The 21888-nt window shown below is 42.8% G+C and overlaps 2 protein-coding genes across 2 annotated transcripts in view; one reads left to right on the top strand and one right to left on the bottom strand.

Annotated features, from left to right (window-relative positions):
* The first annotated feature begins 1381 nt into the window (after positions 1–1381).
* On the top strand, positions 1382–16953 carry IDH3A (isocitrate dehydrogenase (NAD(+)) 3 catalytic subunit alpha). The gene is made up of 11 exons (XM_075857656.1): positions 1382–1482; positions 4339–4401; positions 5377–5460; positions 10171–10285; positions 10383–10570; positions 10989–11122; positions 12400–12502; positions 12600–12664; positions 13982–14066; positions 14476–14628; positions 15054–16953. The coding sequence occupies exons 1-11, from the start codon at positions 1450–1452 to the stop codon at positions 15135–15137; spliced, it is 1107 nt and encodes a 368-aa protein (XP_075713771.1). The 5' UTR covers positions 1382–1449; the 3' UTR covers positions 15138–16953.
* A 195-nt stretch (positions 16954–17148) lies between these two features.
* The window catches only part of ACSBG1 (acyl-CoA synthetase bubblegum family member 1), a 102212-nt gene continuing 97472 nt past the window's right edge, over positions 17149–21888 (bottom strand). Inside the window, exons 12-15 of the mRNA XM_075857655.1 lie at positions 21226–21443; positions 20943–21082; positions 20624–20870; positions 17149–17552 (exon numbers count right to left, since the gene is read on the bottom strand). Coding sequence (XP_075713770.1) covers positions 17470–17552; positions 20624–20870; positions 20943–21082; positions 21226–21443 — 688 coding nt within the window. The 3' untranslated portion in view covers positions 17149–17469. The remainder of the gene's footprint in view (positions 17553–20623; positions 20871–20942; positions 21083–21225; positions 21444–21888) is intronic.

Genomic DNA, 21888 nt, shown 5'->3' with positions numbered 1-21888 from the left:
ATCAGGAGATTGCTCTCAGACGGCCACAATAACCTCCGGAGCTCCCACGGTTCTACTGAACTAGACTTAGATTACCATAGGGGCCTAGAGCTAAATTCGGTTTAGTAGAACCGTGGGAGGTCCGGGCCTTATGGACGTCTGAATAACACCTAAGGCCTCTTTATCGCTAGTAATATGACTGTATTCTAGTGTCAGTGTTATGGACGCACACCGGAACGTGCGCGCGGATCTGAGTTCAGCTAAACTGAACTCAGATCCCCAAAGGGTTGTAAGGTGGTCTGAGCTTGGTTCAGTTGACCGCTGGAGGACGGGCTTTGTCGCATAAAATTGAAGCCTAAGGGCTTATTCAGACCAACGTAAATTTAGTCTGTGTGACGGCTGTTTTTTTAACGGTTATCACACGGCTTCATGTATTTCTATGGGGCTATTCACACGGCCGTTGTTTTAACCAACCATGTGAAGGGCCCGTGAAAAAATAGGACGTACTTTTTTTTGTCCCTTTTCACAGATCCCTCGATAGACTCAAGTTTATGAGGGATCCGTGACACTGGGTCCTGCATGGGTGCGACTCGGATGTGGAAAAACTTTCGTTTTTCACGTCCGCGTTTACACTCGTTCATCTGAATAAGGCCTGACAGTTATATTAATCGATTTTGTTAGAATTTTATATTGGCGGTTTTTTGCACTTGTGTTCTGTGCTATTTTATAATAATACTGATGCATGCTTCATAAACATATTCACACCTGTAGAGAAAGACATATTGTTATCCAAGGAATCGTGACAAGGGCCGTACCATACATGGCAAATACAGCTGCAATGGGACCCATGGTGGTGGAAGGGCAGCTCATGTTTTTCACCCATAAGGCCTTGTTTACACAGCGCAGATTTTGCATACATTTTCTATGCAAAAACCAGAATTGTATCCAGGAGAGAAGACCTATAAGGCCTTTCTTTATATATTTCTTGTTTCTGTTCCTGGTTTTGGCTTAAAAAATACATGCAAAACCTGCAATGTGTGAACAAGGCCAAATACTTTTCACACGCATCACAACATTACCAAACAAAGCAGAAGGCATGCATTGTAAGGTTATACCACCCTTATCTCTCCAGCAGGTGATGAGAAGAGGGGGGTGCGCCACTTGGTCTATTGTTATGAGACCCCCCTCTGATAAATTTGTAACTTTATAAAAAACTAAAGCCAATGACGCATTTATATTGCGCTCCATCTCTGCCATACACCCGCACCCCCTCACATCCAGATAGTAGGCGACTATAACATACACGTGATAGTTGTAACCGCCCCCATCCACACATAACCGCGGCGCTGCTAACTAATCCCTCTAGTAACTAAGCAACATACACTTCCGGCGCGCTGAAGCAGCTTCCTGTCAAGTGTGGGTGTGTCTTAGAAACGTCACTTTTTTTGCTCCTCCTCTTCGCGGTTCCGCATGAACATGGCTGGCAGCGCCTGGAGGTCACTGGTAAGTGATGGTTTAAGTGAGACGTAGCTGTAATGGAGGAAGTCAGCGGGTACAGTGACCGCCCTGTGCACGTGTAGTTTGACCTTCTAGGCGTGGGTACGGGTCTTGTGTCGGAAGACTGGGTTTTGGGGTGGGTAAAGAAGGGATGGCACGGCTGGGTAGGTCTAGAGAGCTGATGACAAGGTTATGATGAGCTGTCTGTGGGCGACAAGGTTATGATGAGCTGTCTGTGGGGCACAGTGTGTGGGCACGCTGTAGGCTGGCAGTGTACAGTACACATGTGGGCGGGCAGTAGTCAGGAGCTGCTACTACATGCACACTGCAGCTCTCCTAACAAGCTGAAGCATGCCAGGCTCTCTGCCAGCCTGTATATGTGCCCTGGGGAAACGTTACACTTCTATGGGAAGCTTTCCTACTGTCCACTATCGTTGGTAGGGAATACAACCACAACCACTTCCCTCCAGTAAAACCTCTTTCTATGTGGACTTTAATCATGACGTCAGAAGTCAGTGCATCCCCGATCTTCAACCTCTGCTGAGATCCTGACCCTATAGACAATGTATAGGCGCCTAGTATTGACGCTGATATCTGTCGTGAGACCGCACTGACTTCTGCTGGGATCTAATATTCCAACGAGTTAGGACCCTAAAGTCTGCCTAACCTTATGCTATTGTTCTCTGTGAGCATCCTCGCCAGACTCTGGATAAGTCACCACTGTGTTCTTCAGTGGGATTATTGACAGGAAGGCAAGAAAAAAAGCACTTTTTTTTTTTTTTCAAAGTAATTGATGTGCAAATCACGCACAGTACATGGATGTGCATCAGTGTGCGGTGCGTGGAAACTCACGCATGTGTGAATCATTGAAATCAATGGCGCCGTGTGCTGTGCGTTGTTTCAACGCCCAGCACACGGACGAGAATCACATTCTTGTGAATGGGCCCTAAGGCTTTATTCATACTTGTGTCATGATTTCTGTTTTCACAGCAGCCATGACAAATATGACAGACCCATTATGATCTGTCAAGATCAGTAATGCTGGATCCATTTTTTTTCTCCATTGACTTATAATAGATCAGTCCTGTTTCCATCAGACATTTTCTTTACGCTATTCTAACCATCCAAAGCAACTGAAACTTAACGGAAAAGATCTAACAGAAGTGTGAACAGAGGTGAAGGCCCCATGCACAGGACCGTGCACATAATCACAGTCCGTGATTACAGGTGTGGCCGACCGTGGACAGTCAGCCTCGTTTGCGAGCCATGCACCCATTATAAAGTATGGAAGCACTGTCCGTAAAAGAAAAATAGGACATGTCCTATTTTTTACGGAAACTTTCTACGGCCCAGACGCCTTCCTGTAAATATACGAGAAAGTGTCTGTCGTCAATAGAAATTAATGGGTCCGTAATTACGGATAAAATCAACGGTCATGTGCATGGGTCTAAGTGTCACCCATCACCTAAGACTATTAAGGGATCTGTTAAACAGATACGACATGAACTCTCATGACCTTTACATGACGTATCTGTCAAACAGACCTCTGAATAGTCTATGGGGGAAGGATGCCACAGTTAGACCCCCGTCACCCACAGGCTATTGCGGCATCCGAAAGTGCCACAATGCCATGAAAAGCTATTGAGAAGCCATGACTTGTATGTATGTTAAAAGGATGCCCCGTGACTGATGCCAAGCAGTGGCATCCCTCACCGCTCTCCTCTCTCCATCCCTTGCTGTGGCACTATCCGTAGCTGATTGGACTGTGTCACAGCGATGTTACACGCCCCATTGACAGTTCAGGGTGTTATTTAAATATTGAGTGCCAAATATAACGGCACCATTGTCTAAATGAAGGAAAAAAATGTAAAGTGCCCCAAGGTTTGTGCAGCCCTCCCCATTACATGCCGCACATGTATGGGGAGGTGATAGGTTCTTGGCCATTCCAAAGCACAAATCTCCCTTGTCAACCATTCTTTAGTTGATTTACTTTTGTGCTTTGGGTCATTGTCTTGTTGCATCACCCAATGCCTCTTCAGCTTGAGGTTGTGGACCGCTGCCCTTACATTGTTCCCTCAATGATTGCAAGGCTTCCAGTCCCCAAACCATGATACTCCCTCCACCATGCTTCACATTAGGAAAGAGGTGTTGGTGTGCAGCGTTCCTTCTCTTCAAAACATACCGTTGTGCATTTCTGCTAATGGAAGCATTGTGGAACATCTGGTGGGTCTCAGTAGTTTTTTTGCTGCTACCCCTGGGTTCGGTCCCCCTTCTTTTAGGAGTGCCATTGTGCTCGTGGAAGGATCTGAACAGGACGCCCACTCCTAGGGAGTGTAGCAACCATCCTGAGTTTTCTCCATTTGTAGACCACTTGTCTCTCCATGATTTGATGTGCACCCAGGTCTTTGGCAATGCTTTTGTAGCCTTTTCCTCCTGCATGTGTTCCTTTGCACCACTTCCCCAGATAGTTCTGAAAAGGGGTCGGGGCTACGTGGAGTCCTAAAATGCGCCAGATTTATTAATGGCGTGCGCCACATTTTTGGTTCAAAATACTGTACGCCAGACAAGAAATGCATGTAGAATAGAAGTGTCTTGCAAGATTCCCCCAAAATATCATGACCGTCAAAGGCCTCATTTGCATATTGGACACCAAAACTAACGGCCCCAATATCTCAGGAACGGTGGGGGCTAGAAGAAAAATATCAAAAGCATTAGAATCTATGAGGCGCCTGCGATCTGAGATGTCAACTGTTTTTCGGGCAGTTGACAGGTCCTCTTTAAATAGAAAATGCAAGAATTTGCTGTGTGTTTTGTGGGATCCTTCTGTTTATGGAGTGCTTACATTGTGATGTATTTTTACAGGTCAGTCGCTTGGCAGGAGTCCTCAATACTCCCCAGAATGGAGTCCGAGCATTCTCTAATCATGTGAGTATACATGTGGCAGTCTGGTGTGTTACTAACGGTCCCTAACCTAAAAGTACTCTGGGACTTTTATATTGATGGCCTGTCCTTAGGGTAGGTCATCAATATTAGATCGGTGGGGGCCTGACGCCCGACACTCCCACCGATGAGCTGCCTGAATGGCCCGTGGCTGTTCCTAGGATTTCAGCTCAGTCCCAATAACTTGAATGAGACCAGAACTGAAATCCCAGGCACAGTTTCGATGAAAATGTACAGCGCTGTGCCTGGTAAACTATTGAGGGGCCGCGGCCCCTTCAGTCATCAGGTCGGTGTCGGGAGTCAGTCCCCTGTTGATCCGATATGGATGACCTATCCTAAGTCCCAGAAAACCCCTTCAATGCCTTCAGTGGTTGATTTATGGTTGACTCCCATATAGAACAAAGGGAATGGGTAAAGTGTCTCTTTATGCTGGTCTCTTGTTAACTAAAACGGATAGTAAAATGTGGTATAATTATTGCATTTATAACCTATTTATCGCCGGTTGCCATTTCACCCAGCTCGCCGCTGTTCAATTGATCTGGTGTCATGTCTTGTCCTTGTGAGGTCACATTCATGCATACTGGGATTGTGGAACCTTACCATATGCTACTTGATACATGAATAACAGATCCATGTCTCTGTTCACATTTGCGTTTTTACATTTTCCTCAGGGATTTCAGTATTTTTGATAGTAAGAAAAGCGCAGTCTGCATCACTATTATTGCTGTCAAAATGACTGAAAACCCTGACGGATATTTGACAGGCCCCATTATAAGTCAATGGCGTCAGACAGAACCTCACTTGACGTTTAAAATGATTCCGGCATAGATATTATGGCTCCGTTCCAGAAACCATGACACTAATGTGAATTGAGACTGTAACTTGGTTACATAGTGTATGATCTTTTTATCTGCCCAGATGCTATTAGATCACATTTCACTACCCGCATTTTCGTTACAGGTGCAGACTGTCACGCTTATACCAGGCGATGGGATCGGACCAGAGATTTCTTCTGCAGTCATGAAGATTTTTGAGACTGCCAAAGTAAGTGTGACACGAAACGCTTTTGAAATGCTTGCAAGCAATTTTGTGTATGTTCGCGCTTGTTCGCCTTCTAATCACTTGATCCAGGTATTGGCAATAAAACTGAGAAACAAAATTTTATTCAAAGTTAGGTTTTTTGCATAGGCATCATGCTCTTAGGTGGTCGTCTTTGCAGTGATGACGTGCTGCTTGTGCATGTAACTGCTGCAGCGGTCACGTGCATGAGCGGCACTTCATAATTTTAGAAACAGTCAGCAAGGACGGATAGGAACCACGGTTTTTTTTCATTTATTTTTTTAAATCACATTTTCTGCTCTTACCCACTTTTTTTTTTTATTTTTATTTTTTTAAATCCTGGACAACCCTTTTAAGCCTTTTACTGCCTGGATTTTTTTTTTTAAACAATTTTCACACCTTTGACATGTTCAAATATAAACTAAATTACAAAATAAAAGTTCATGCTAAACACCCGTACCATGCCTAGATATATTCACTTATATTTAAGTGGACACCTGGCACATTGTCAAAATGCCACTCAGCGCTTTATACACGCTGGCACCATCATGCAATTTTAGAAATGTAATTTTTCATAACAATAAAGTATAAATATTGATATCTGTGGCTAAAAGTGTGACCCAAGCAGAAAATTAGATGCACCACACATTTTAAAAATAAAAGTTTTATATGTGTAGGATTCATATATACCACCGATTGAGCGGTTAGATCTGTCCCCTGATCGCCAACCCCCCCCCCCCCCTGACGAAATCACGGGGGCCAGACGGTTGTAATGCCAGCTGGAGGCCTCCAGGCCAGGTCTGCCTAATGTGATGTATTATTAATCCTTAATAGTAGAGCGCAGGTAAAGGCAATACATAGGTATTTGACCATCATCCACAAATCTGTTAAAATCTATTCTGCAAACAGCTACTGTGCTTACCAAATCAAATTTTTTTGGCGTGCACAGCATTTCGTATATACAAAAAAACGTAATAATGTATACATACCACCTTCACGCAAATTTGCATTAAACAGTGATTATAAGGAAAATTTCATCGATATGACTATATTGTGTAACTGATATTGCTAGAGAAGCAGTTATCAGTTTTTACGCTAAATATTGAGTACGGACAGTATAGGGACAGTGTGAACGTATAAACTTTATTGATGTTTGGTGCAACTTATCTTATGTGGTGATTCAGACGCTGGTAAACACCGGGGTCAGGGAGTCAATAATTGGGCTTATTAGGCGCAGAGGGGTGACTAGATGAGCAACTGCTCACGACCAGACAACTGATTACCTATACAGGATAGGTAATCGGTTTATGATCGGTGGGGGTCTGACACCCGTACCCCACCCTGATCAGCTGCTCCGGATGTTTTGAACGGTATGCTGTAATTGGAGCCGGAAGCAGTTGGCTCCGGTCACTGAATAGCGGATGAGCGGCAGTAATGCAGCTCTGCTCCTATTCAAGTGAATAGGAGCAGATTTGCTTTACTGCAGAACGGCCGCTATGCAGTAGTCGCAGCCATCTGCTTCCGGCTCCAATTACAGCATACCGTTCAAAACATCCGGCAGCTGATCAGGGCGGGGTCCAGGTGTGGACCCCCACCGATCATAAACTTATGACCTATCAGTGCGGGGTCTGCTCCCAGCTCTAACTACTGCATACCGTTCAAAACATCCAGTGCCATGGGGCGGACTGAGCGGCGGATCGGTGCAGGGTCTGGCTGTCGGACCTGCACCAATCATATACTGTTTACCTATCCACAGGATAGGTCATCAGTTGTCCGGTCGTAGAAAACCCCTTTAATAGCCATATCTCTGCTTCCTGGACCCCTGTGGGTCTTAACATTGAGGAGCGGGATACTACTGTTGTCAAGGACTAGTGACACATACATTTTCATGTTTTGAGTGGATTTAGACTTTAAAGTACAGCCCTTTCTCATCAGCTGGTCACAGAGTGGCCTAATTCTAACTGCGAGTATTGCTCCTCTAACCTCCCATAAATCGGCTAATTTTCTGGGGAAAGCTGTTTGCATCTACTTATTTCAAATAAATAGGTGACCATGTAATACATCGTTGCATCGAGTGCTCCGGAGGGAGAGCAGCTGTTTTTAGAGGTGCTCTGCTCTACTCGTAGGTGGAGGTCCCAACAAGCATGTACCTCCTTTTATGACGTCTATATCCTTAAGTCTCCAGAATATAAAGTATGCAAACAATGAAAATTTAAATGGTCCCAAAATGAACAACAGTATACAGAGTTACATATCTCACATAAAAAAAATGGAACAGTCTGCCAATAAGTATTACACATAATCCTTAATATGTAGTAAATAAATGTGCATTATACATTCCAGCACCATATATTGGGTCAAACCATAACCCGAGAATTGTTAAGCGAGAGAAAAGAAAGTAAAATACAACAAAAAAACATATTGAACATGTCCACCTTGGCTGTATCCGATATGTTCACTATTAGAAGGATATCTCTGATCGATAAACAATACACATGTGGTCACAAAATAATTTCTAGTGATGGATATAACAGTCCCCTTTGAGTTTTGGAGGCCATTTATTGGGTCCAGGGTTCCCAAGAAGAACTAAGTTTAGTTAATGTATTAGATCTTCGAGCATGCATTCGTCCCATTACAGCAGTATTTTCCACTAGGTTCGTGAGCTCGGGAACATATTTGTACATACATATTTGTACATGTTATACATATGTTTATACTGAAGACAAAAGTATTTATAGTATGTGCACAAGTCACCTAAGCGGAATTGGTATGTTTATTTTTCAGAAGTCTCACTTAGTGCGATGCACGTCCTTATTTTCTAATCGCTCACGTGTTTTTATGTCTTTGTATATAAAGACCTACTCTCAGTTGTATAAGGTATAGCTCTACTAGTGATTAGAAATTTACTTTCAGAGCAGGTTATAAATATATACTTCATTGCCCATACCTTCTTACCCCTCAGTTGCTGATAGCCAGGGGCCTCAGCTGCCGGTATTGCGGTGGTCTGCTCATTGCCGAGCAGGCTTGCTTTAGAGAAGGGATTATCCACTCCAACTGAGTCTGCCAAATCCGCACCAAGATGGCCGAGCGTCTAAAAAAGAAAACTCTTTACTCCCCTCTTTGTGCTTCCATGGTCTCCCACCAGTTTCTGTACACCCTGTCTTCAGTGATGACATGTTACATTATAAATCTTTTTTATTAATTTTTTTTTTAAATCTTATCTGGACTTGTAAACCGTCGAATCATGTTATTATGACCAGCAGCTAATATCCAGAGTAACCACCGTGTGCAGCATGGACAGCAGCTAGACGGGCTGGGAGTGACACAATAAGGTGCTGGTAGGTTGTCTCCGGTATCTGGAGCCATGTTGACTGCTGTACATCTCACATTTACTGGAGGGTGCGTGGGGGAGGATCCATAGAGCGAACAAGACGATCGAGGTGTTCCCACAAATGCTCAATTGGGTTCAAGTCTGCTGAATTAGGGGGCCAGGGAAGTACTTGGAAGTCTTGGTCGTTCTCTTCCAACCACTGTCGGACATTTCTAGCCATCTGAGATGTCGCATTGTCTTGTTGGAAGATTCCATCTGCTCCAGGGAAGACAAACAGTGTGTATGGGTGGACGTGATCTGCAACAATGGATTCATACCCAAATAGGTTCGGAGTGCCTTACACATGGATGAGTGGGGCCAGAGAATGCCATGGAATAATTCCCCAGACCCTAACGCTGCCGCCACCAGCTTGTGTTCTTCCAGCAATGGTTGCCGGGTGTTTGTTCTCTGATGTTTCTCGCCTGACCCACCAATGTCCATCTGTTCGATGAAGCAGAAAACGTGACTCATCGGAGAAGGCAACCCTCTGACGATCATCGGAGGTCCAATTCCAATACTGACATGCAAATTGAAGCCTTTTTTCCCGATGCACCTTTGTTAGCATAGGAGCAGTGACCATCCGTCTGCTTCATGGCCTCATACGCAGTAGAGTTTGCTGAACTGTTGTTTTAGACACACGTCTGGTAGCCCCTGGATGATTTTCACAGTGAGCTTCTCCACTGTAGCGTGTCGTTCGGCCCTCGCGCACCTTCGTAGCTGACGTACACCTCTCACATCAATGGCACGTGGTGCTCTGCAGTTTCCACGTCGGTTATTCCCAATGGTGCCATTTGTCTACTCACTATACACTTTCACCACAGCAGCACGCGAACAGTTCACAAACTGCGCTGTTTGATAAATACTGCCACCCTTTTTGCAACTCTGATCGCCCCTTTTACCCATGGCAACAACAAGTGATATGTGTTCAGACAGCCGATCGCACACCTTATATACCCACCAAGCCAGGCCACGACACATCACTTCATTCATGGGCTATGCGCTGCTGACGTCGAAAGTTAGAGGTGGTCATAATAATGTGACTTGACTGTGTATATTTTGCTGCAGATCTGCAGCTCGATTTTCGGGTGGAAAGTTTCCCTAGCATGTAGATGAGATTTCAAATCTTATCCACATTGTAGCTACTGTATTTGGCAGCATATCCATTATGTATAAACGTAGCCTTACATTTCAATGACTTTTGTTTTGTCAAACTTATGAGAGTGGTAAGTGTTTTTCAGAACTTTGTATGTATTCGGTGCATTTATTTTGATGACTTATTTGATATATTGAGGGTAAATGTAATTGATTCCCTGCTGTTCTTCCAGGCACCTATCCAATGGGAAGAGCGGAACGTGACGGCTATTAAGGGGCCTGGTGGCAAGTGGATGATCCCTCCAGAAGCCAAAGAGTCCATGGATAAAAATAAGATGGGACTTAAAGGTAGCTTCCAATTCTTAAATAATAATAATTGCAATGACACATTCTGCATTCAGTTCCACACCATAGTTTAATGGCTCTCACCTTGTGCTTTCATCAGGGCCTTTGAAGACACCAATTGCTGCTGGACATCCATCCATGAACCTATTACTTCGGAAAACATTTGACCTTTATGCTAACGTGCGCCCATGTGTCTCCATTGAGGGTCACAAAACGCCTTACACTGACGTGGACCTGGTTACCATACGAGAGAACACTGAAGGAGAATACAGTGGGATTGAACATGTGGTGAGGGTCACTGTTTTGTAGTCAATAGGGAATGGTCATCGCTGTTCATGAAGTGTAGATCATCTTCATTACTACATTGGCACTAATCATTATAAAGAGTAAATTAGCAGATTTTTTTTTTTTCCTTGATTTCTTTTTTGGCTACATAATCACTGACTACTTTTTGGCCCGCCGAAGCCACTATATTAGAGCATAAAGTGTAGTTTACATTGCATAACTCATGTAATAGTGTTCTACAGGGCCATATACGCATGTTATTATGTGGCCTGTATGTATTACCATAGCCTCTTATTCTCTCTGGGGTACTCTGATCCAGATAATTGAATCTCTACGAACCCCACTGTATTGTTCAGTTCCTTTTTTTCTTGTACTTTTTGAATGTAAGCGTACCTAATGCTATGTTATTGGTGTCCTCTAGATCGTGGAAGGAGTAGTGCAGAGCATTAAGCTGATTACGGAGCAAGCCAGCCACAGAATTGCGGAGTTTGCCTTTGAATATGCGCGGAACAACCAAAGAAGCACAGTGACCGCAGTGCACAAAGCCAATATCATGTGGGTGGAAACGTGGAAATTGCCTTTCTACCTCTGCTTTATATGAGAAGGCATTCTTAGTTAGTTTTCTGAGAATGGACCTACTCTTTATGATTGATATCCAGAGGGATGCTTTACCAATACCTGTGTGCATCAAAATATTTTCTATGATTCTATGTGAAGTACATTAACCCCCTTAAGGACACGGCCAATTAAAAATTTTTTAATCTTGGCTTTTTCCTCCCTGCCTTCCAAAAGCCAATCCTTTTTTTTTTTTTTTTTTTTTTTTTTTTTTTGTTGACCAAGCCGTATGAGGGCTTGTTCTTTGCTGGGCAAGTTGTTGCTTGTCATAGCACCTTATAGCGTACTGGGAAAAGGAAAAAAACGTATTTGTGGGGTAAAGTGGGCAAAATACAGCAATTGCACCATTTTTTGGGGGTTTCCTTTTTACGGTGCTCATCGTGCAGTAAGAACTACATGTGCACTTTATTCTACGGGTTAATACTCTTACAGCGATACGAAGTTTATCTTTTACAGAATTTTGGGTCGCAATATTCTGAGAGCGATACATTTTTAATTATGTCGATTTTGCGGGGTGCGCTATAGTTTTTATAGCTACCATTTTGGGTACCATGCGACTTCTTGATCACTTTTTACTGCATTTCTTTTTTTGGGTGGGTTGCGAACGTGACCAAAAACCAGCAATTTTGTTTTTTTACGACGATCACTGAGCAGGTTAAATAACGTTCTACTGTAATTGTTCAGTATTATATGGAAGCTGCGAGACCAGTTATGCTAACTTTTTTGTTTTTTTTTCCTATTACTTTATTTTTGGGAAAAAATAGGCAAAGGTTTTTTTTTTTAGAAATGTCATAGTAAAATGTTGGCAGTTTTGATCAGTTGGGGTCCGGGTTCTGAGACTCAACACCGATCGCTAAAGCAAAGGCAGAAGCGCTCCGCTGAGCACCGTGCCCCTTCGGCTGTAATGTCATAACTTCGGCTCTTCTCAGAGTGGTAGGGTTAGCTGAAGACGGGCTCCTTAAAACACCCCATACCTTGTCTGGGTACAGGGATATTCTTAGAAGATCAGGTCATCTTTTACTTTTTGGCTCTGTTCACACTGGCATTTACACGATCCATGGTAAATATGACGGGTCATGATTTGTTAGGATCCATTTGTAACCAGAAGTGATATTTAAGCTATGGAAACGCATAGAATAAAATTTTCATGTTCTCTTAGATTTTGAAGTTCTATTTGCCTCTCCAGTTTTTGATATGTTCACTGTCATTGTTTTCAGGAGGATGTCTGATGGGCTTTTCTTGAAGAAGTGCAGAGAAGTTGCGGAAAACTACAAAGACATTAAGTTTAATGAAATGTATTTGGATACAGTGTGTCTCAATGTAAGATCTCACACTAAAATGCCCAGTATTATTATTCTTTAGTGATTTCTCAACTGCAGCGCTGATGCCAAGTGTCCTTTTACTCTCGCTTTCTTAGATGGTGCAGGATCCCACACAGTTTGATGTTCTTGTAATGCCAAACTTGTATGGAGACATCTTGAGGTTCGTCTTTAATGTCTTCTAAATATGGCCCATTTATATTTTTGACATGTACCTAGATTATTATCTATGCTGTATTTTTTTGCATGGCAAGGTTCAGCAGACTCCTTTTTTATCAGTCCATATAATTCATAAATGGAAATCCGTTTTAGGCTAGATTCACACGGGCATTGCGCATCTCGGACATGAAAAACGTTAGTTTTTCACATCTGAGGTGCATCCGTGCTCTGCGCTGCGGGACGCGATATCACACATTCCTCCATAGACTAGCGTCTATGGAGGAATGCGTGAAGCGTGAAAAAACAGGACGTGTCTTATTTTCTCACGAACCCTTCACACGGTCCGTTGAAACAACGTCCGTGTGAACGGCCACATTGAATTATATAGGTCTGTGTGACACACGGACATGTTACACGTTCGTCTGAATAAGGCCTTAAAGGGGACATCCCACTAAGGACAAATATCACTTCTCCACAGGATAGGTGATTAATGTATGATCGCTGGGGAACGTGCAATGCAGCTCTTTGCTGCCCCATGTCCATGTATGCTTAGGCTTAATTTACACAGTGCAGTTTTTGAATTTACTTTTTTTTTAGCCAAAATCATGAGTGGATCCTAGTGGAAGAAGAGCTAAAAAGTAAAGACCTGTTCCTCTATTATTATTATTATTATTATTATTATTATTATTTATTATTAGTTTTTTAAAATCCATTCCCTGTTTTGGAAAATGAAAATGCATTAAAAATCTGCAATGAGTGAATGATGCCTTATTATTTTTTTAAAGGCATAGAATTTTGGAATATGTAGTTTTTAAATAGAATGCCATGTAATATCAGATTACATACATAATGCCACAGCATACGTACACAGCACAAGTATTCACTTGTTTAGACATGGCTCGGCGGATTTGTTGCGCTATGCAATGTCCCCTTTTATTGGGGTTGCCCTTAGAAGCCACCCTGGACAATTTTAACGGGGCAGATTTATCATTCGTATTTCAGGGATGGGTTTTTGGCGCTGTGATTGAGATCCATCCGGGACATATGTCACACGGCTCATGATAAATGTTTCTCATACTACAGACTGTTTTTTTAAAATGGGCACAAACTCTCTATTCGCTTTGACCTGGCATACACGCTCTCTGCTTTTGTCACCCAAAAAATATTCTGTATTTAACTACAGATAATTGTCACCCAGCAGCAACTAACCCACACCCCTGCAACACACATCTTAAAATACAAAATTAAAATTAGTCTTTAAAAATAAGTAAATGTATTGACATGCACAAGTTAACTGTCACTTTTTTTTTTTCCTACACAGTGATCTATGTGCAGGACTAATCGGTGGTCTCGGGGTTACACCAAGTGGAAACATTGGTGCTAATGGTGTGGCGATCTTTGAGTCGGTAAATGAACCTTAAATATTTGATATAAATCCGGGTGCATTCATTGTCCCCTATGAGTCCGGGGTAATTGTATAAAGGGTTTCTGCATATAAATGATCACTATGTGGGAATACATGTTTTATTGTGCTTGATCTGAACTCACAGGCCACAGCTGTACACAGATGTTGCGTTTCCACACGTACATATGTAGAGAGCGCGTATGTACCCGCTGCATACGCTGAAGGGTGCCTATACTGTAGCAGCATCTCTGTACAGACCACAGGGTATAGAATATAACCTAAAAGTTCATATAAATAATACAACCTCTGTAAAAATAAATGTAAAGAATTTAATCAAGCACAAGAATATGACTTGCATTTGACTACTAATGGAAACCACTGGCCTGAGTTTATAATTCTTTTCTTTTTAGGTCCATGGCACTGCCCCAGACATTGCAGGTAAAGACCTGGCTAACCCCACTGCTCTGCTATTAAGTGCTGTCCTGATGCTGCGACACATGGGGCTGCAGGAATACGCACACAAGATAGAGAATGCCTGCTTTGAAACCATAAAATCCGGCAAGGTAAGAGTATGAAGTAGATGGTATGAATTTGAAGAGACGGTGGTGTTCTAAATAAAGGCATCTATAACCTAGGGTACGTGTACCACGTTGGCACATGCCATGTCTTGATATAATTTTGAGTAGGGAGTACTTGGCTTAGGAACACTGAGAAATACTGATCTAAAAGTTGCCCATAGAAGGCAAAAAATTGCATAGCTCCCTAAACTGAATTTCGGAGGTGTAGAAACGCTGCTTCCGTAGTCGTTCTGGAAAGTAGGTGCTAGCGAGGTTTCAATAGTTGAATCTTGTTAGTCAAATCTCTTCCAGTCAGTGTTGCTGTTGTTGTTTTCATTATGACAGTGGTGCTTTAAATGTCAAGTTTTAGGTCTTGATAGAGGTTTTTCACGTTTTCTAAATATTTTTTCTTTCTCCCACCTTTCTCACAGACTATAACTAAAGACTTGGGTGGAAGCGCAAAGTGCTCTGATTTTACAGAAGAGATCTGTCGCAGAATACGAGATAGCGACTAAGTCTACGGTGACTCCAGTAACCAGCTAGGCCGGCTGATATCACACGCACATGCTTATTCTGCTGATCCGGATTTCATTTATCAACACCTGTTCCCTTTATTGACCGTGAGCAATGGAAAGTACAAAGATGCAACGTGCTGGACATCTCTCTGATAGGGAAAAAAAATAAGAAAATACAAAACCACCAAAGCCATTTACTGCAGTTAATTCCAATTGAAGGGTGCTACAGTCAAAACAAGGGGAGATTATTCCTATAACTGACACTACTTGTATATTAAAGAAGAACTCCAAATCGGTTCTAAAACCATGTTAATGGTCTTAATGTATTCCCTGGGTTAAGCTGTGCCCCTTCAATTATTACTGCTGCAATATCTCTCCATCTTATCTGTCCTTCAATGCATATCACATATTGATCTATCATTTCAACTCACTCCAATGTTGTATAACAGTACACTATGTATACCATCCCTTTTCCTTCTCTGTCCCAGTTAGGGACTTTATGGGCTGTTTAAACTGTCTTTTTGTAGCTCCTTTTTAGGCCTTATTCACACGGCAGTGAAAAACGGCCGTGCGACGGCCGTTCTTTTGACGACCTTTTCAGAACAATGATGTTCTATGGGTGTATTCACACGGCCGTTTTTTTAACGGCCCATGAATACTAGCCATCAAAAAATAGGACATGTCCTATTTTTAGCCGTTTTCACGGCCTGACGACCCGCATAGAAGTCAATGGATCCATTTTTAACAGCTGACAATACATGTAAGAACCGTTAAAAACGGATCTGTGACATGGGGATTGGCAAGGGAACTACTAGTTCCCTTACTGGCTATCGGCAATGCGATGACACTCACCGATGCAGCGCCGACCTCTTCAGGTGTGGTCTCCCGTCTTCCCGGGTTCTGCGAAGGCGTCGTGATGACGTCATCGCGCCGCCTTTGCAGATCTCGTGAAGACGATAGACCACGCATGAAGACGAGCTGCATCGGTGAGTGTCATCGCGTCGCCGCAGATCCCGTGAAGACAGCACTGCATCGGTGAGTATGTAGGGCATTCATGTCGGGCTGTGTGGCATATACAGGGAGATGTGTGTGGCATCATCTACAGGGAGGCTGTAAATAGTGTCTAGGTGAATATGTGACCTTCCTTTGGGTCTTTTCAGGGGGTTGGGACATAAAAAGCCTGACCAATGAAATTCATCAGGTTTTTTTTTAACGGCCATGAAAAACTGATGCAAAACGGATGTCAAACGGCCATTAAAGACGGACTGGAAACGGATGAAAATTTAGAGAGAAACTGATGCAAAACGGCCATGAAAAACTGACCGTTCATCAGTTTTTAATGGACATTTTTTTTCACTGTCGTGTGAATATAGCCGTAGGCAAATTTTTTATGCAGGCTTGCAAAAGTAGGTATTCGGGAAGGGGGGCAGTCTGGTTTTTCATGCCTGCCGCTGGATTGCTTTGATCTATGTAACTCCTAATAGAGGTGGCGGTTTCTTGTAAGTATCATCCCATATCAGAGTACACTCTTTGTTCAAGAAATGCGGTTTGACTTGATCAATTCTTCTGAGAAATTGACCACTAGAGGGTGCTGCAGCACATTGTTTCATTGTGGGATAAAGCACAGTCCAAATGAGAACCCACCTTTATGAATGTCTTGTCTCGCCTTAATCTTATCATTTTTGAAGCTCTATTTATTATAATGTTTTGGGGAGCTCACCCCTGTACTTATGTAAACTGTTTGCTGCTCTGTGTTTTATATTGCACTTTTTTTTTAATGCAAATTCATTAAATGTGCACGGTGTACCAAAAAAAATATTTGATATTGTTTTACTTCTGGCTAGAATTTATTTTAAGGACGGAGGCGGGTGAATCTGTAACGGTAACTTGCAGAACTGGCTTTGTAGTAAAGCTTGGGTTAAAGCACTGATGTCGTCATGGCTTCAAACCGTATTTATTAAAGAAACTTCAAGTACCACTTGTCTGTCATGCACGCATTCACATACAAAGAAACAGGTTATAATGTTTATTTAGAGACGGAATGTGGACTTGAAGTATGAAGGACCCAAATCCCCCCTGGTAGATTTCCATCTGTGGTGCACCCAGACACTACGGCAGTGGTGGGGCATATAGGGCAGGAAGTAGAAATGTTAATGTCTAGATTACATTCTCATACTAGAACAAGAATAAACTATTGATCACATTAACTTTATAGTACGCATTCTTTGAGATGTGTACAAACGTGTGTTTTTAGATAAACTACTAACTTTTTTTTTTCATTGCGCTCTTCAAAAATAGGACAGCACTTTGTCTTCATATTGGAGCAGCATTTCTAATGTTCTTGTAAATAGAAGGCTTCTATGTCTTTATTGTACTTTTCTAAGATGGCATGTCGCTTTATCTTCATTGTGGGTCCTAAACAGTTGAGGGAAAAAGTTTATATAAGTATAGAATACTGAAATGTGTCCATCAACATCTAACACACAAGATTTCTTAACCACTGTCTTGGGCTACATTCAGACGAGCGTCTCTAACCTCGGACGTGAAAAACTGCAGACTAGAGTCTATGGAGGGGTGCGTGACACGCAGGAAAATAGGACACATCCTATTTTTTTTTTCACTGACCCTTCGCACGCTCCATTGAAACAATGGTTGTAAACGGCCCCATTAAAATACATGAGTCTTTGTGACGACCATTGTTCAGTTTTCTTTTAACTGGTTCCCGACCGCTGGCTGTGTTTTTACGGCAAGCGGTCAGGGCCCTTAAAACCAGAGCCATAGACTTTTTACGGCTCGGGTTTTAACTTGCTGCCCGAGCGATCAGGCAGCTGAATGTCGGGTCTCCGGCTGTCAGTGACTGCCGGGGACCCTGAGGAGAAAATAAAAGCAGCTTTCACTGATTCTCTCTTCTCTGATCACTTGGACACAGCACACAATGAACGCTGTGTATAGGAAAAGAGGCAGCAGCAGCGGCGCTGTCTCTATTGCTCCCAGTGTTCATGTGACTGGTCACATGATCGCCGGGTGCCGTTAGTGGCAAACTGATGCTGGGTCTTACTAGACCCAGCACAGCCCTATTAGTGACAATAGTCACTATGAGAGGGCTGATTTCCTCTGTAACTGGGGCTGCTGTGCAGCTCCAGTTACAGTGGAAAAGATGGTGTAAAAGAAAGAAAATAAATATATAAAGTTCCCCAAAGGTCTTTTTTGACCTTTGAGGGACAGACCATAGTAATAAAAAAAAAAAATAGTAAAGGATGTGTATAAAAACGATAAAAAAAAAAAAAAGAAACCTGCATGGTCTACGGAAAACAACATTGCAAAAATCACGTCGTTAGCGCAACAAATAAAAAAGTTATAGCCATTTAACTAAGGGCTTATTTAGACTAACGTGATATACATCCGTGCAACGCGCGTGATTTTCACGCGCCTCGCACGGACCTATATTAGTCTATGGGGCCGTGCAGACAGCCTGTGATTTTCACGCAGCGTGTGTCCGCTGTGTAAAACTCACGACGTCCTATATTTGTGCATTGTTCGCGCATCACGCACCCATTGTAGTCAATGGGTGCGTGAAAATCAAGCCCAGCACTTCCGCAGCAGTATAAACTATGAATGAAAACAGAAAAGCACCACGTGCTACAAACATACAAACAGAGTGTCATAATGATGGCGGCTGCGCGAAAATCACGCAGCCGCGCATCATACGCTGCTGACACACGGAGCTGTTATGGACCTTTTGCATGCGCAAAATGCCACGTTTTTTGCGCGCGCAAAAAGCACACGCTTGTGTAAATCCGGCCTTAGGGTAGGAACACACTAGGCATGAACACTGCGGATTTTATGCAACACATTTTATTGTGGAAAATCCGCAGCGTATCACAGTCGCAGCAGAGGGGATGAGATGTGAACAATTGAACAAAAAGCAGTGTGGCTTTTTAAGCCGCAGCATGTCAATGTATTCTGTGGAATCGCTGCTCCTCTGTTGCGTAAAACTCACGACATGTCCTATATTTGTGCGTTTCTCGCGCATCACGCACCCATTGAAGTCAATGGGTGCGTGAAAATCACAGTGGGATACGCGTGATTCGCGCAAGAGCAGTAAAAAGTATGAATGTAAACAGAAAAGCACGTGCTTTTCTGTTTATAAACCGTGTCAATGATGGCGGCTGCGCGAAAATCACACAGCCACGCATCGTATGGTGATGACACACGGAGCTGTTAAGTGCCTTTTGCACGTGCAAAACTCACACGCTCGTGTAAATCCGGCCTAACACGGGCTAAATGGTGTCTGGTCTTGAAGGCTCAAAATAGCCTGGTCCTGAACTGGTTAATGCACTTTTTCAAGCCATAACCAGGTGTGGATCATGAAGGGAGAGAAAGTATGAAAGGACAGATTCTGCTTCGCTTATTTGAATTTACTCCTTGTTTTGGCTTCATAAACCACATAGAAAAAAAAAAAAACCTGATCAAAACCTGCACGTGGGAATACACCCTTATGTTCACACGGGGTATTTTGCCGAGTTTTTTGACGCGGAAACCGCGTCGCAAAACTCGGCAAAAACGGGCCGAGAACGCCTCCCATTGATTTCAATGGGAGGCGTCGGCGTCTTTTTCCCGCGAGCAGTAAAACTGCCTCGCGGGAAAAAGAAGCGACATGCCCTATCTTCGGGCGCTTCCGCCTCTGACCTCCCATTGACTTCAATGGGAGGCAGGAGAAAGCGTATTTCTCGCTGTTTTATGCCCGCGGCGCTCAATGGCCGCGGGCGAAAAACGGCGCGATAATCGCCGCGAAAATCGGCGTGCAGGGAGAGGAATATCTGCCTCAAAGTTCCAAACGGAATTTTGAGGCAGATATTCCTCCCCCAAAATACTCCGTGTGAACATAGCCTAGGCCACTTTCTGACAGCAGTATTTGGTCAGTATTTTGCTTCAGTATTTGTTTGCTAAAATCAGGAGAGGAAACTACACAGAGGTAAACTATAATGCAAAGATTGGTACTTTTTATGTTTGGATCCAATCCTAGTTTTAGCTTCGAAATACTGAAGCAAAATACTACGGTGTGACAGTGGCCTTAAGTAAGCCAGACAGGCAGAAACTGCACTAAATTTATCATAGTGGCACATTCTGATAAATTTGGCGTATCGTGTTAGACTCTTATCTTTTACGCCAATTCTTGGCTGGTATACAAAAGTGGTGCATGCCGTTAATCTGACCCCTTTTTTTTTTTTTTTAAGTTACGCTCCTTTTTCTAGACCGTCTTCAAGGTAGGAAGTTGCAAAAAGCATCTAAAATACATAATAAACTTGGTGCACGGCCTGTACCTTTTTTACTTATTTATTTTTTTGGTGCAATCTGCCAGAATTCTGCCACATTTTGCTTAGTAAATTTGTCCAGTGTCTTTGTCTAATGCAAGCCTGTGCAGATCATGATCATGCCTAGTTCAGGGACTCGCAGGATAATGTAATGAACTACTGGCATCTCACCCATTTCACCGCCTGCTATTGAGAAGTCCTTTGGGAGGATTGTCCATTTTTGGAGACGCTGAGCATTTGACACCGCTTCGCTGTTGGCCTTGTCTATGCCTTCTTGAATAGCCCTATACACAGCCTTGTCTTTCTGTCCCACAATCTCCGATATGGTTGTTGCCTTGCTGCCAACTTCATGACAGAACTGTATTGCTTCTGAGGTAAGTTTATCCAATGGTTCCAAAGTATCTAGATCCACAGTGCTCTGATAAGAAATATAGTAAAATGTATTATATGCTATAAATATGAATGTCTCGCTATCTATCGAGTACAATACCTTGAGGGTAAGAAGCATGGACAGAAATTTTCTTCGATCTCCAATAAGCACTGCATTGCTCACAATTGGTAAATATCTTTTTACAGCATCTTCAATGGCGATGGGAGGAATATTCTCTCCACCGGCAGTAATGATCAGCTCTGCTTATACAAAAGATAACTTTAAGAAAAACCATTACAATGGACACTCTTTGATTTTCCAGATAAAGAACCTGCCAATGGATGTATAATTGGAAGTACAAAACAAGCTAATGTATACAGAAAATGTGATCTTTCCAATGTACCTTTGATTCTGCCTGTCACTTGCAGAAAGCCTTCAGCGTCTATCTTCCCAATGTCTCCTGAATGTAACCAACCATCATCATCAAAGACTTCTCTCGTCTTATCCTCCATATTAAAGTAGCCCAGGAAGACTGTCCGACCCCAGAAACAGATTTCTCCACTTCCATCCAGGTCCTTGTTTACAAGCTTCATTTGGCATCCAGGAACAGCTTTGCCACAACTAAAAAAAACAACAACATGTTGGCAAGAGTTTTATCCCCCCCTGTAAGTAACTTGTATAGATGCTAGAAAGTCGAGGAGGATAAAGGTTTCCTTTATGACAGAAACTCATCCATCTTCTAATTCATCCAAGACCTTCCGGTCTCATTCAGATGTGCTGGATCGGTTGAAACCTTTGGTCTTAATGGGATCCAGTTCTGTTTTTGGTGCTAGATATATTTCATGCCAGTGTAGTGTCATTGTAAATTAATGCCAGTGTAGTGTCAATGTAAATTAATGCCAGTGTAGTGTCATTGTAGATTAATGCCAGTGTAGTGTCATTGTAGATTAACACCAGTGAGCAATACTGTTAAAGGAAAACTGACACTATAATGCCTTGTGCAGTGCCCAAGAAGCAATGCCTGAGATGGATTCTCTCTTTGGGTATTTTCACATGGAGTTGTTTT

Source organism: Rhinoderma darwinii, chromosome 3 (genome assembly GCF_050947455.1).
Source record: "Rhinoderma darwinii isolate aRhiDar2 chromosome 3, aRhiDar2.hap1, whole genome shotgun sequence".
NCBI classification, from domain to species: domain Eukaryota; kingdom Metazoa; phylum Chordata; class Amphibia; order Anura; family Rhinodermatidae; genus Rhinoderma; species Rhinoderma darwinii.
Note: the sequence above shows the minus strand (reverse complement) of the source record. Positions and strands in the feature narration are given on the sequence as shown.

Excerpts from the sequence above, each read along its gene's own strand:
- IDH3A (XM_075857656.1), top strand. The coding sequence starts at position 1,450 with ATGAACATGGCTGGCAGCGCCTGGAGGTCACTG. Across the intron at positions 4,402-5,376 it reads TCCGAGCATTCTCTAATCAT|GTGCAGACTGTCACGCTTAT; the intron begins GTGAGTATACAT and ends TTTTCGTTACAG. Across the intron at positions 11,123-12,399 it reads GTGCACAAAGCCAATATCAT|GAGGATGTCTGATGGGCTTT; the intron begins GTGGGTGGAAAC and ends CATTGTTTTCAG.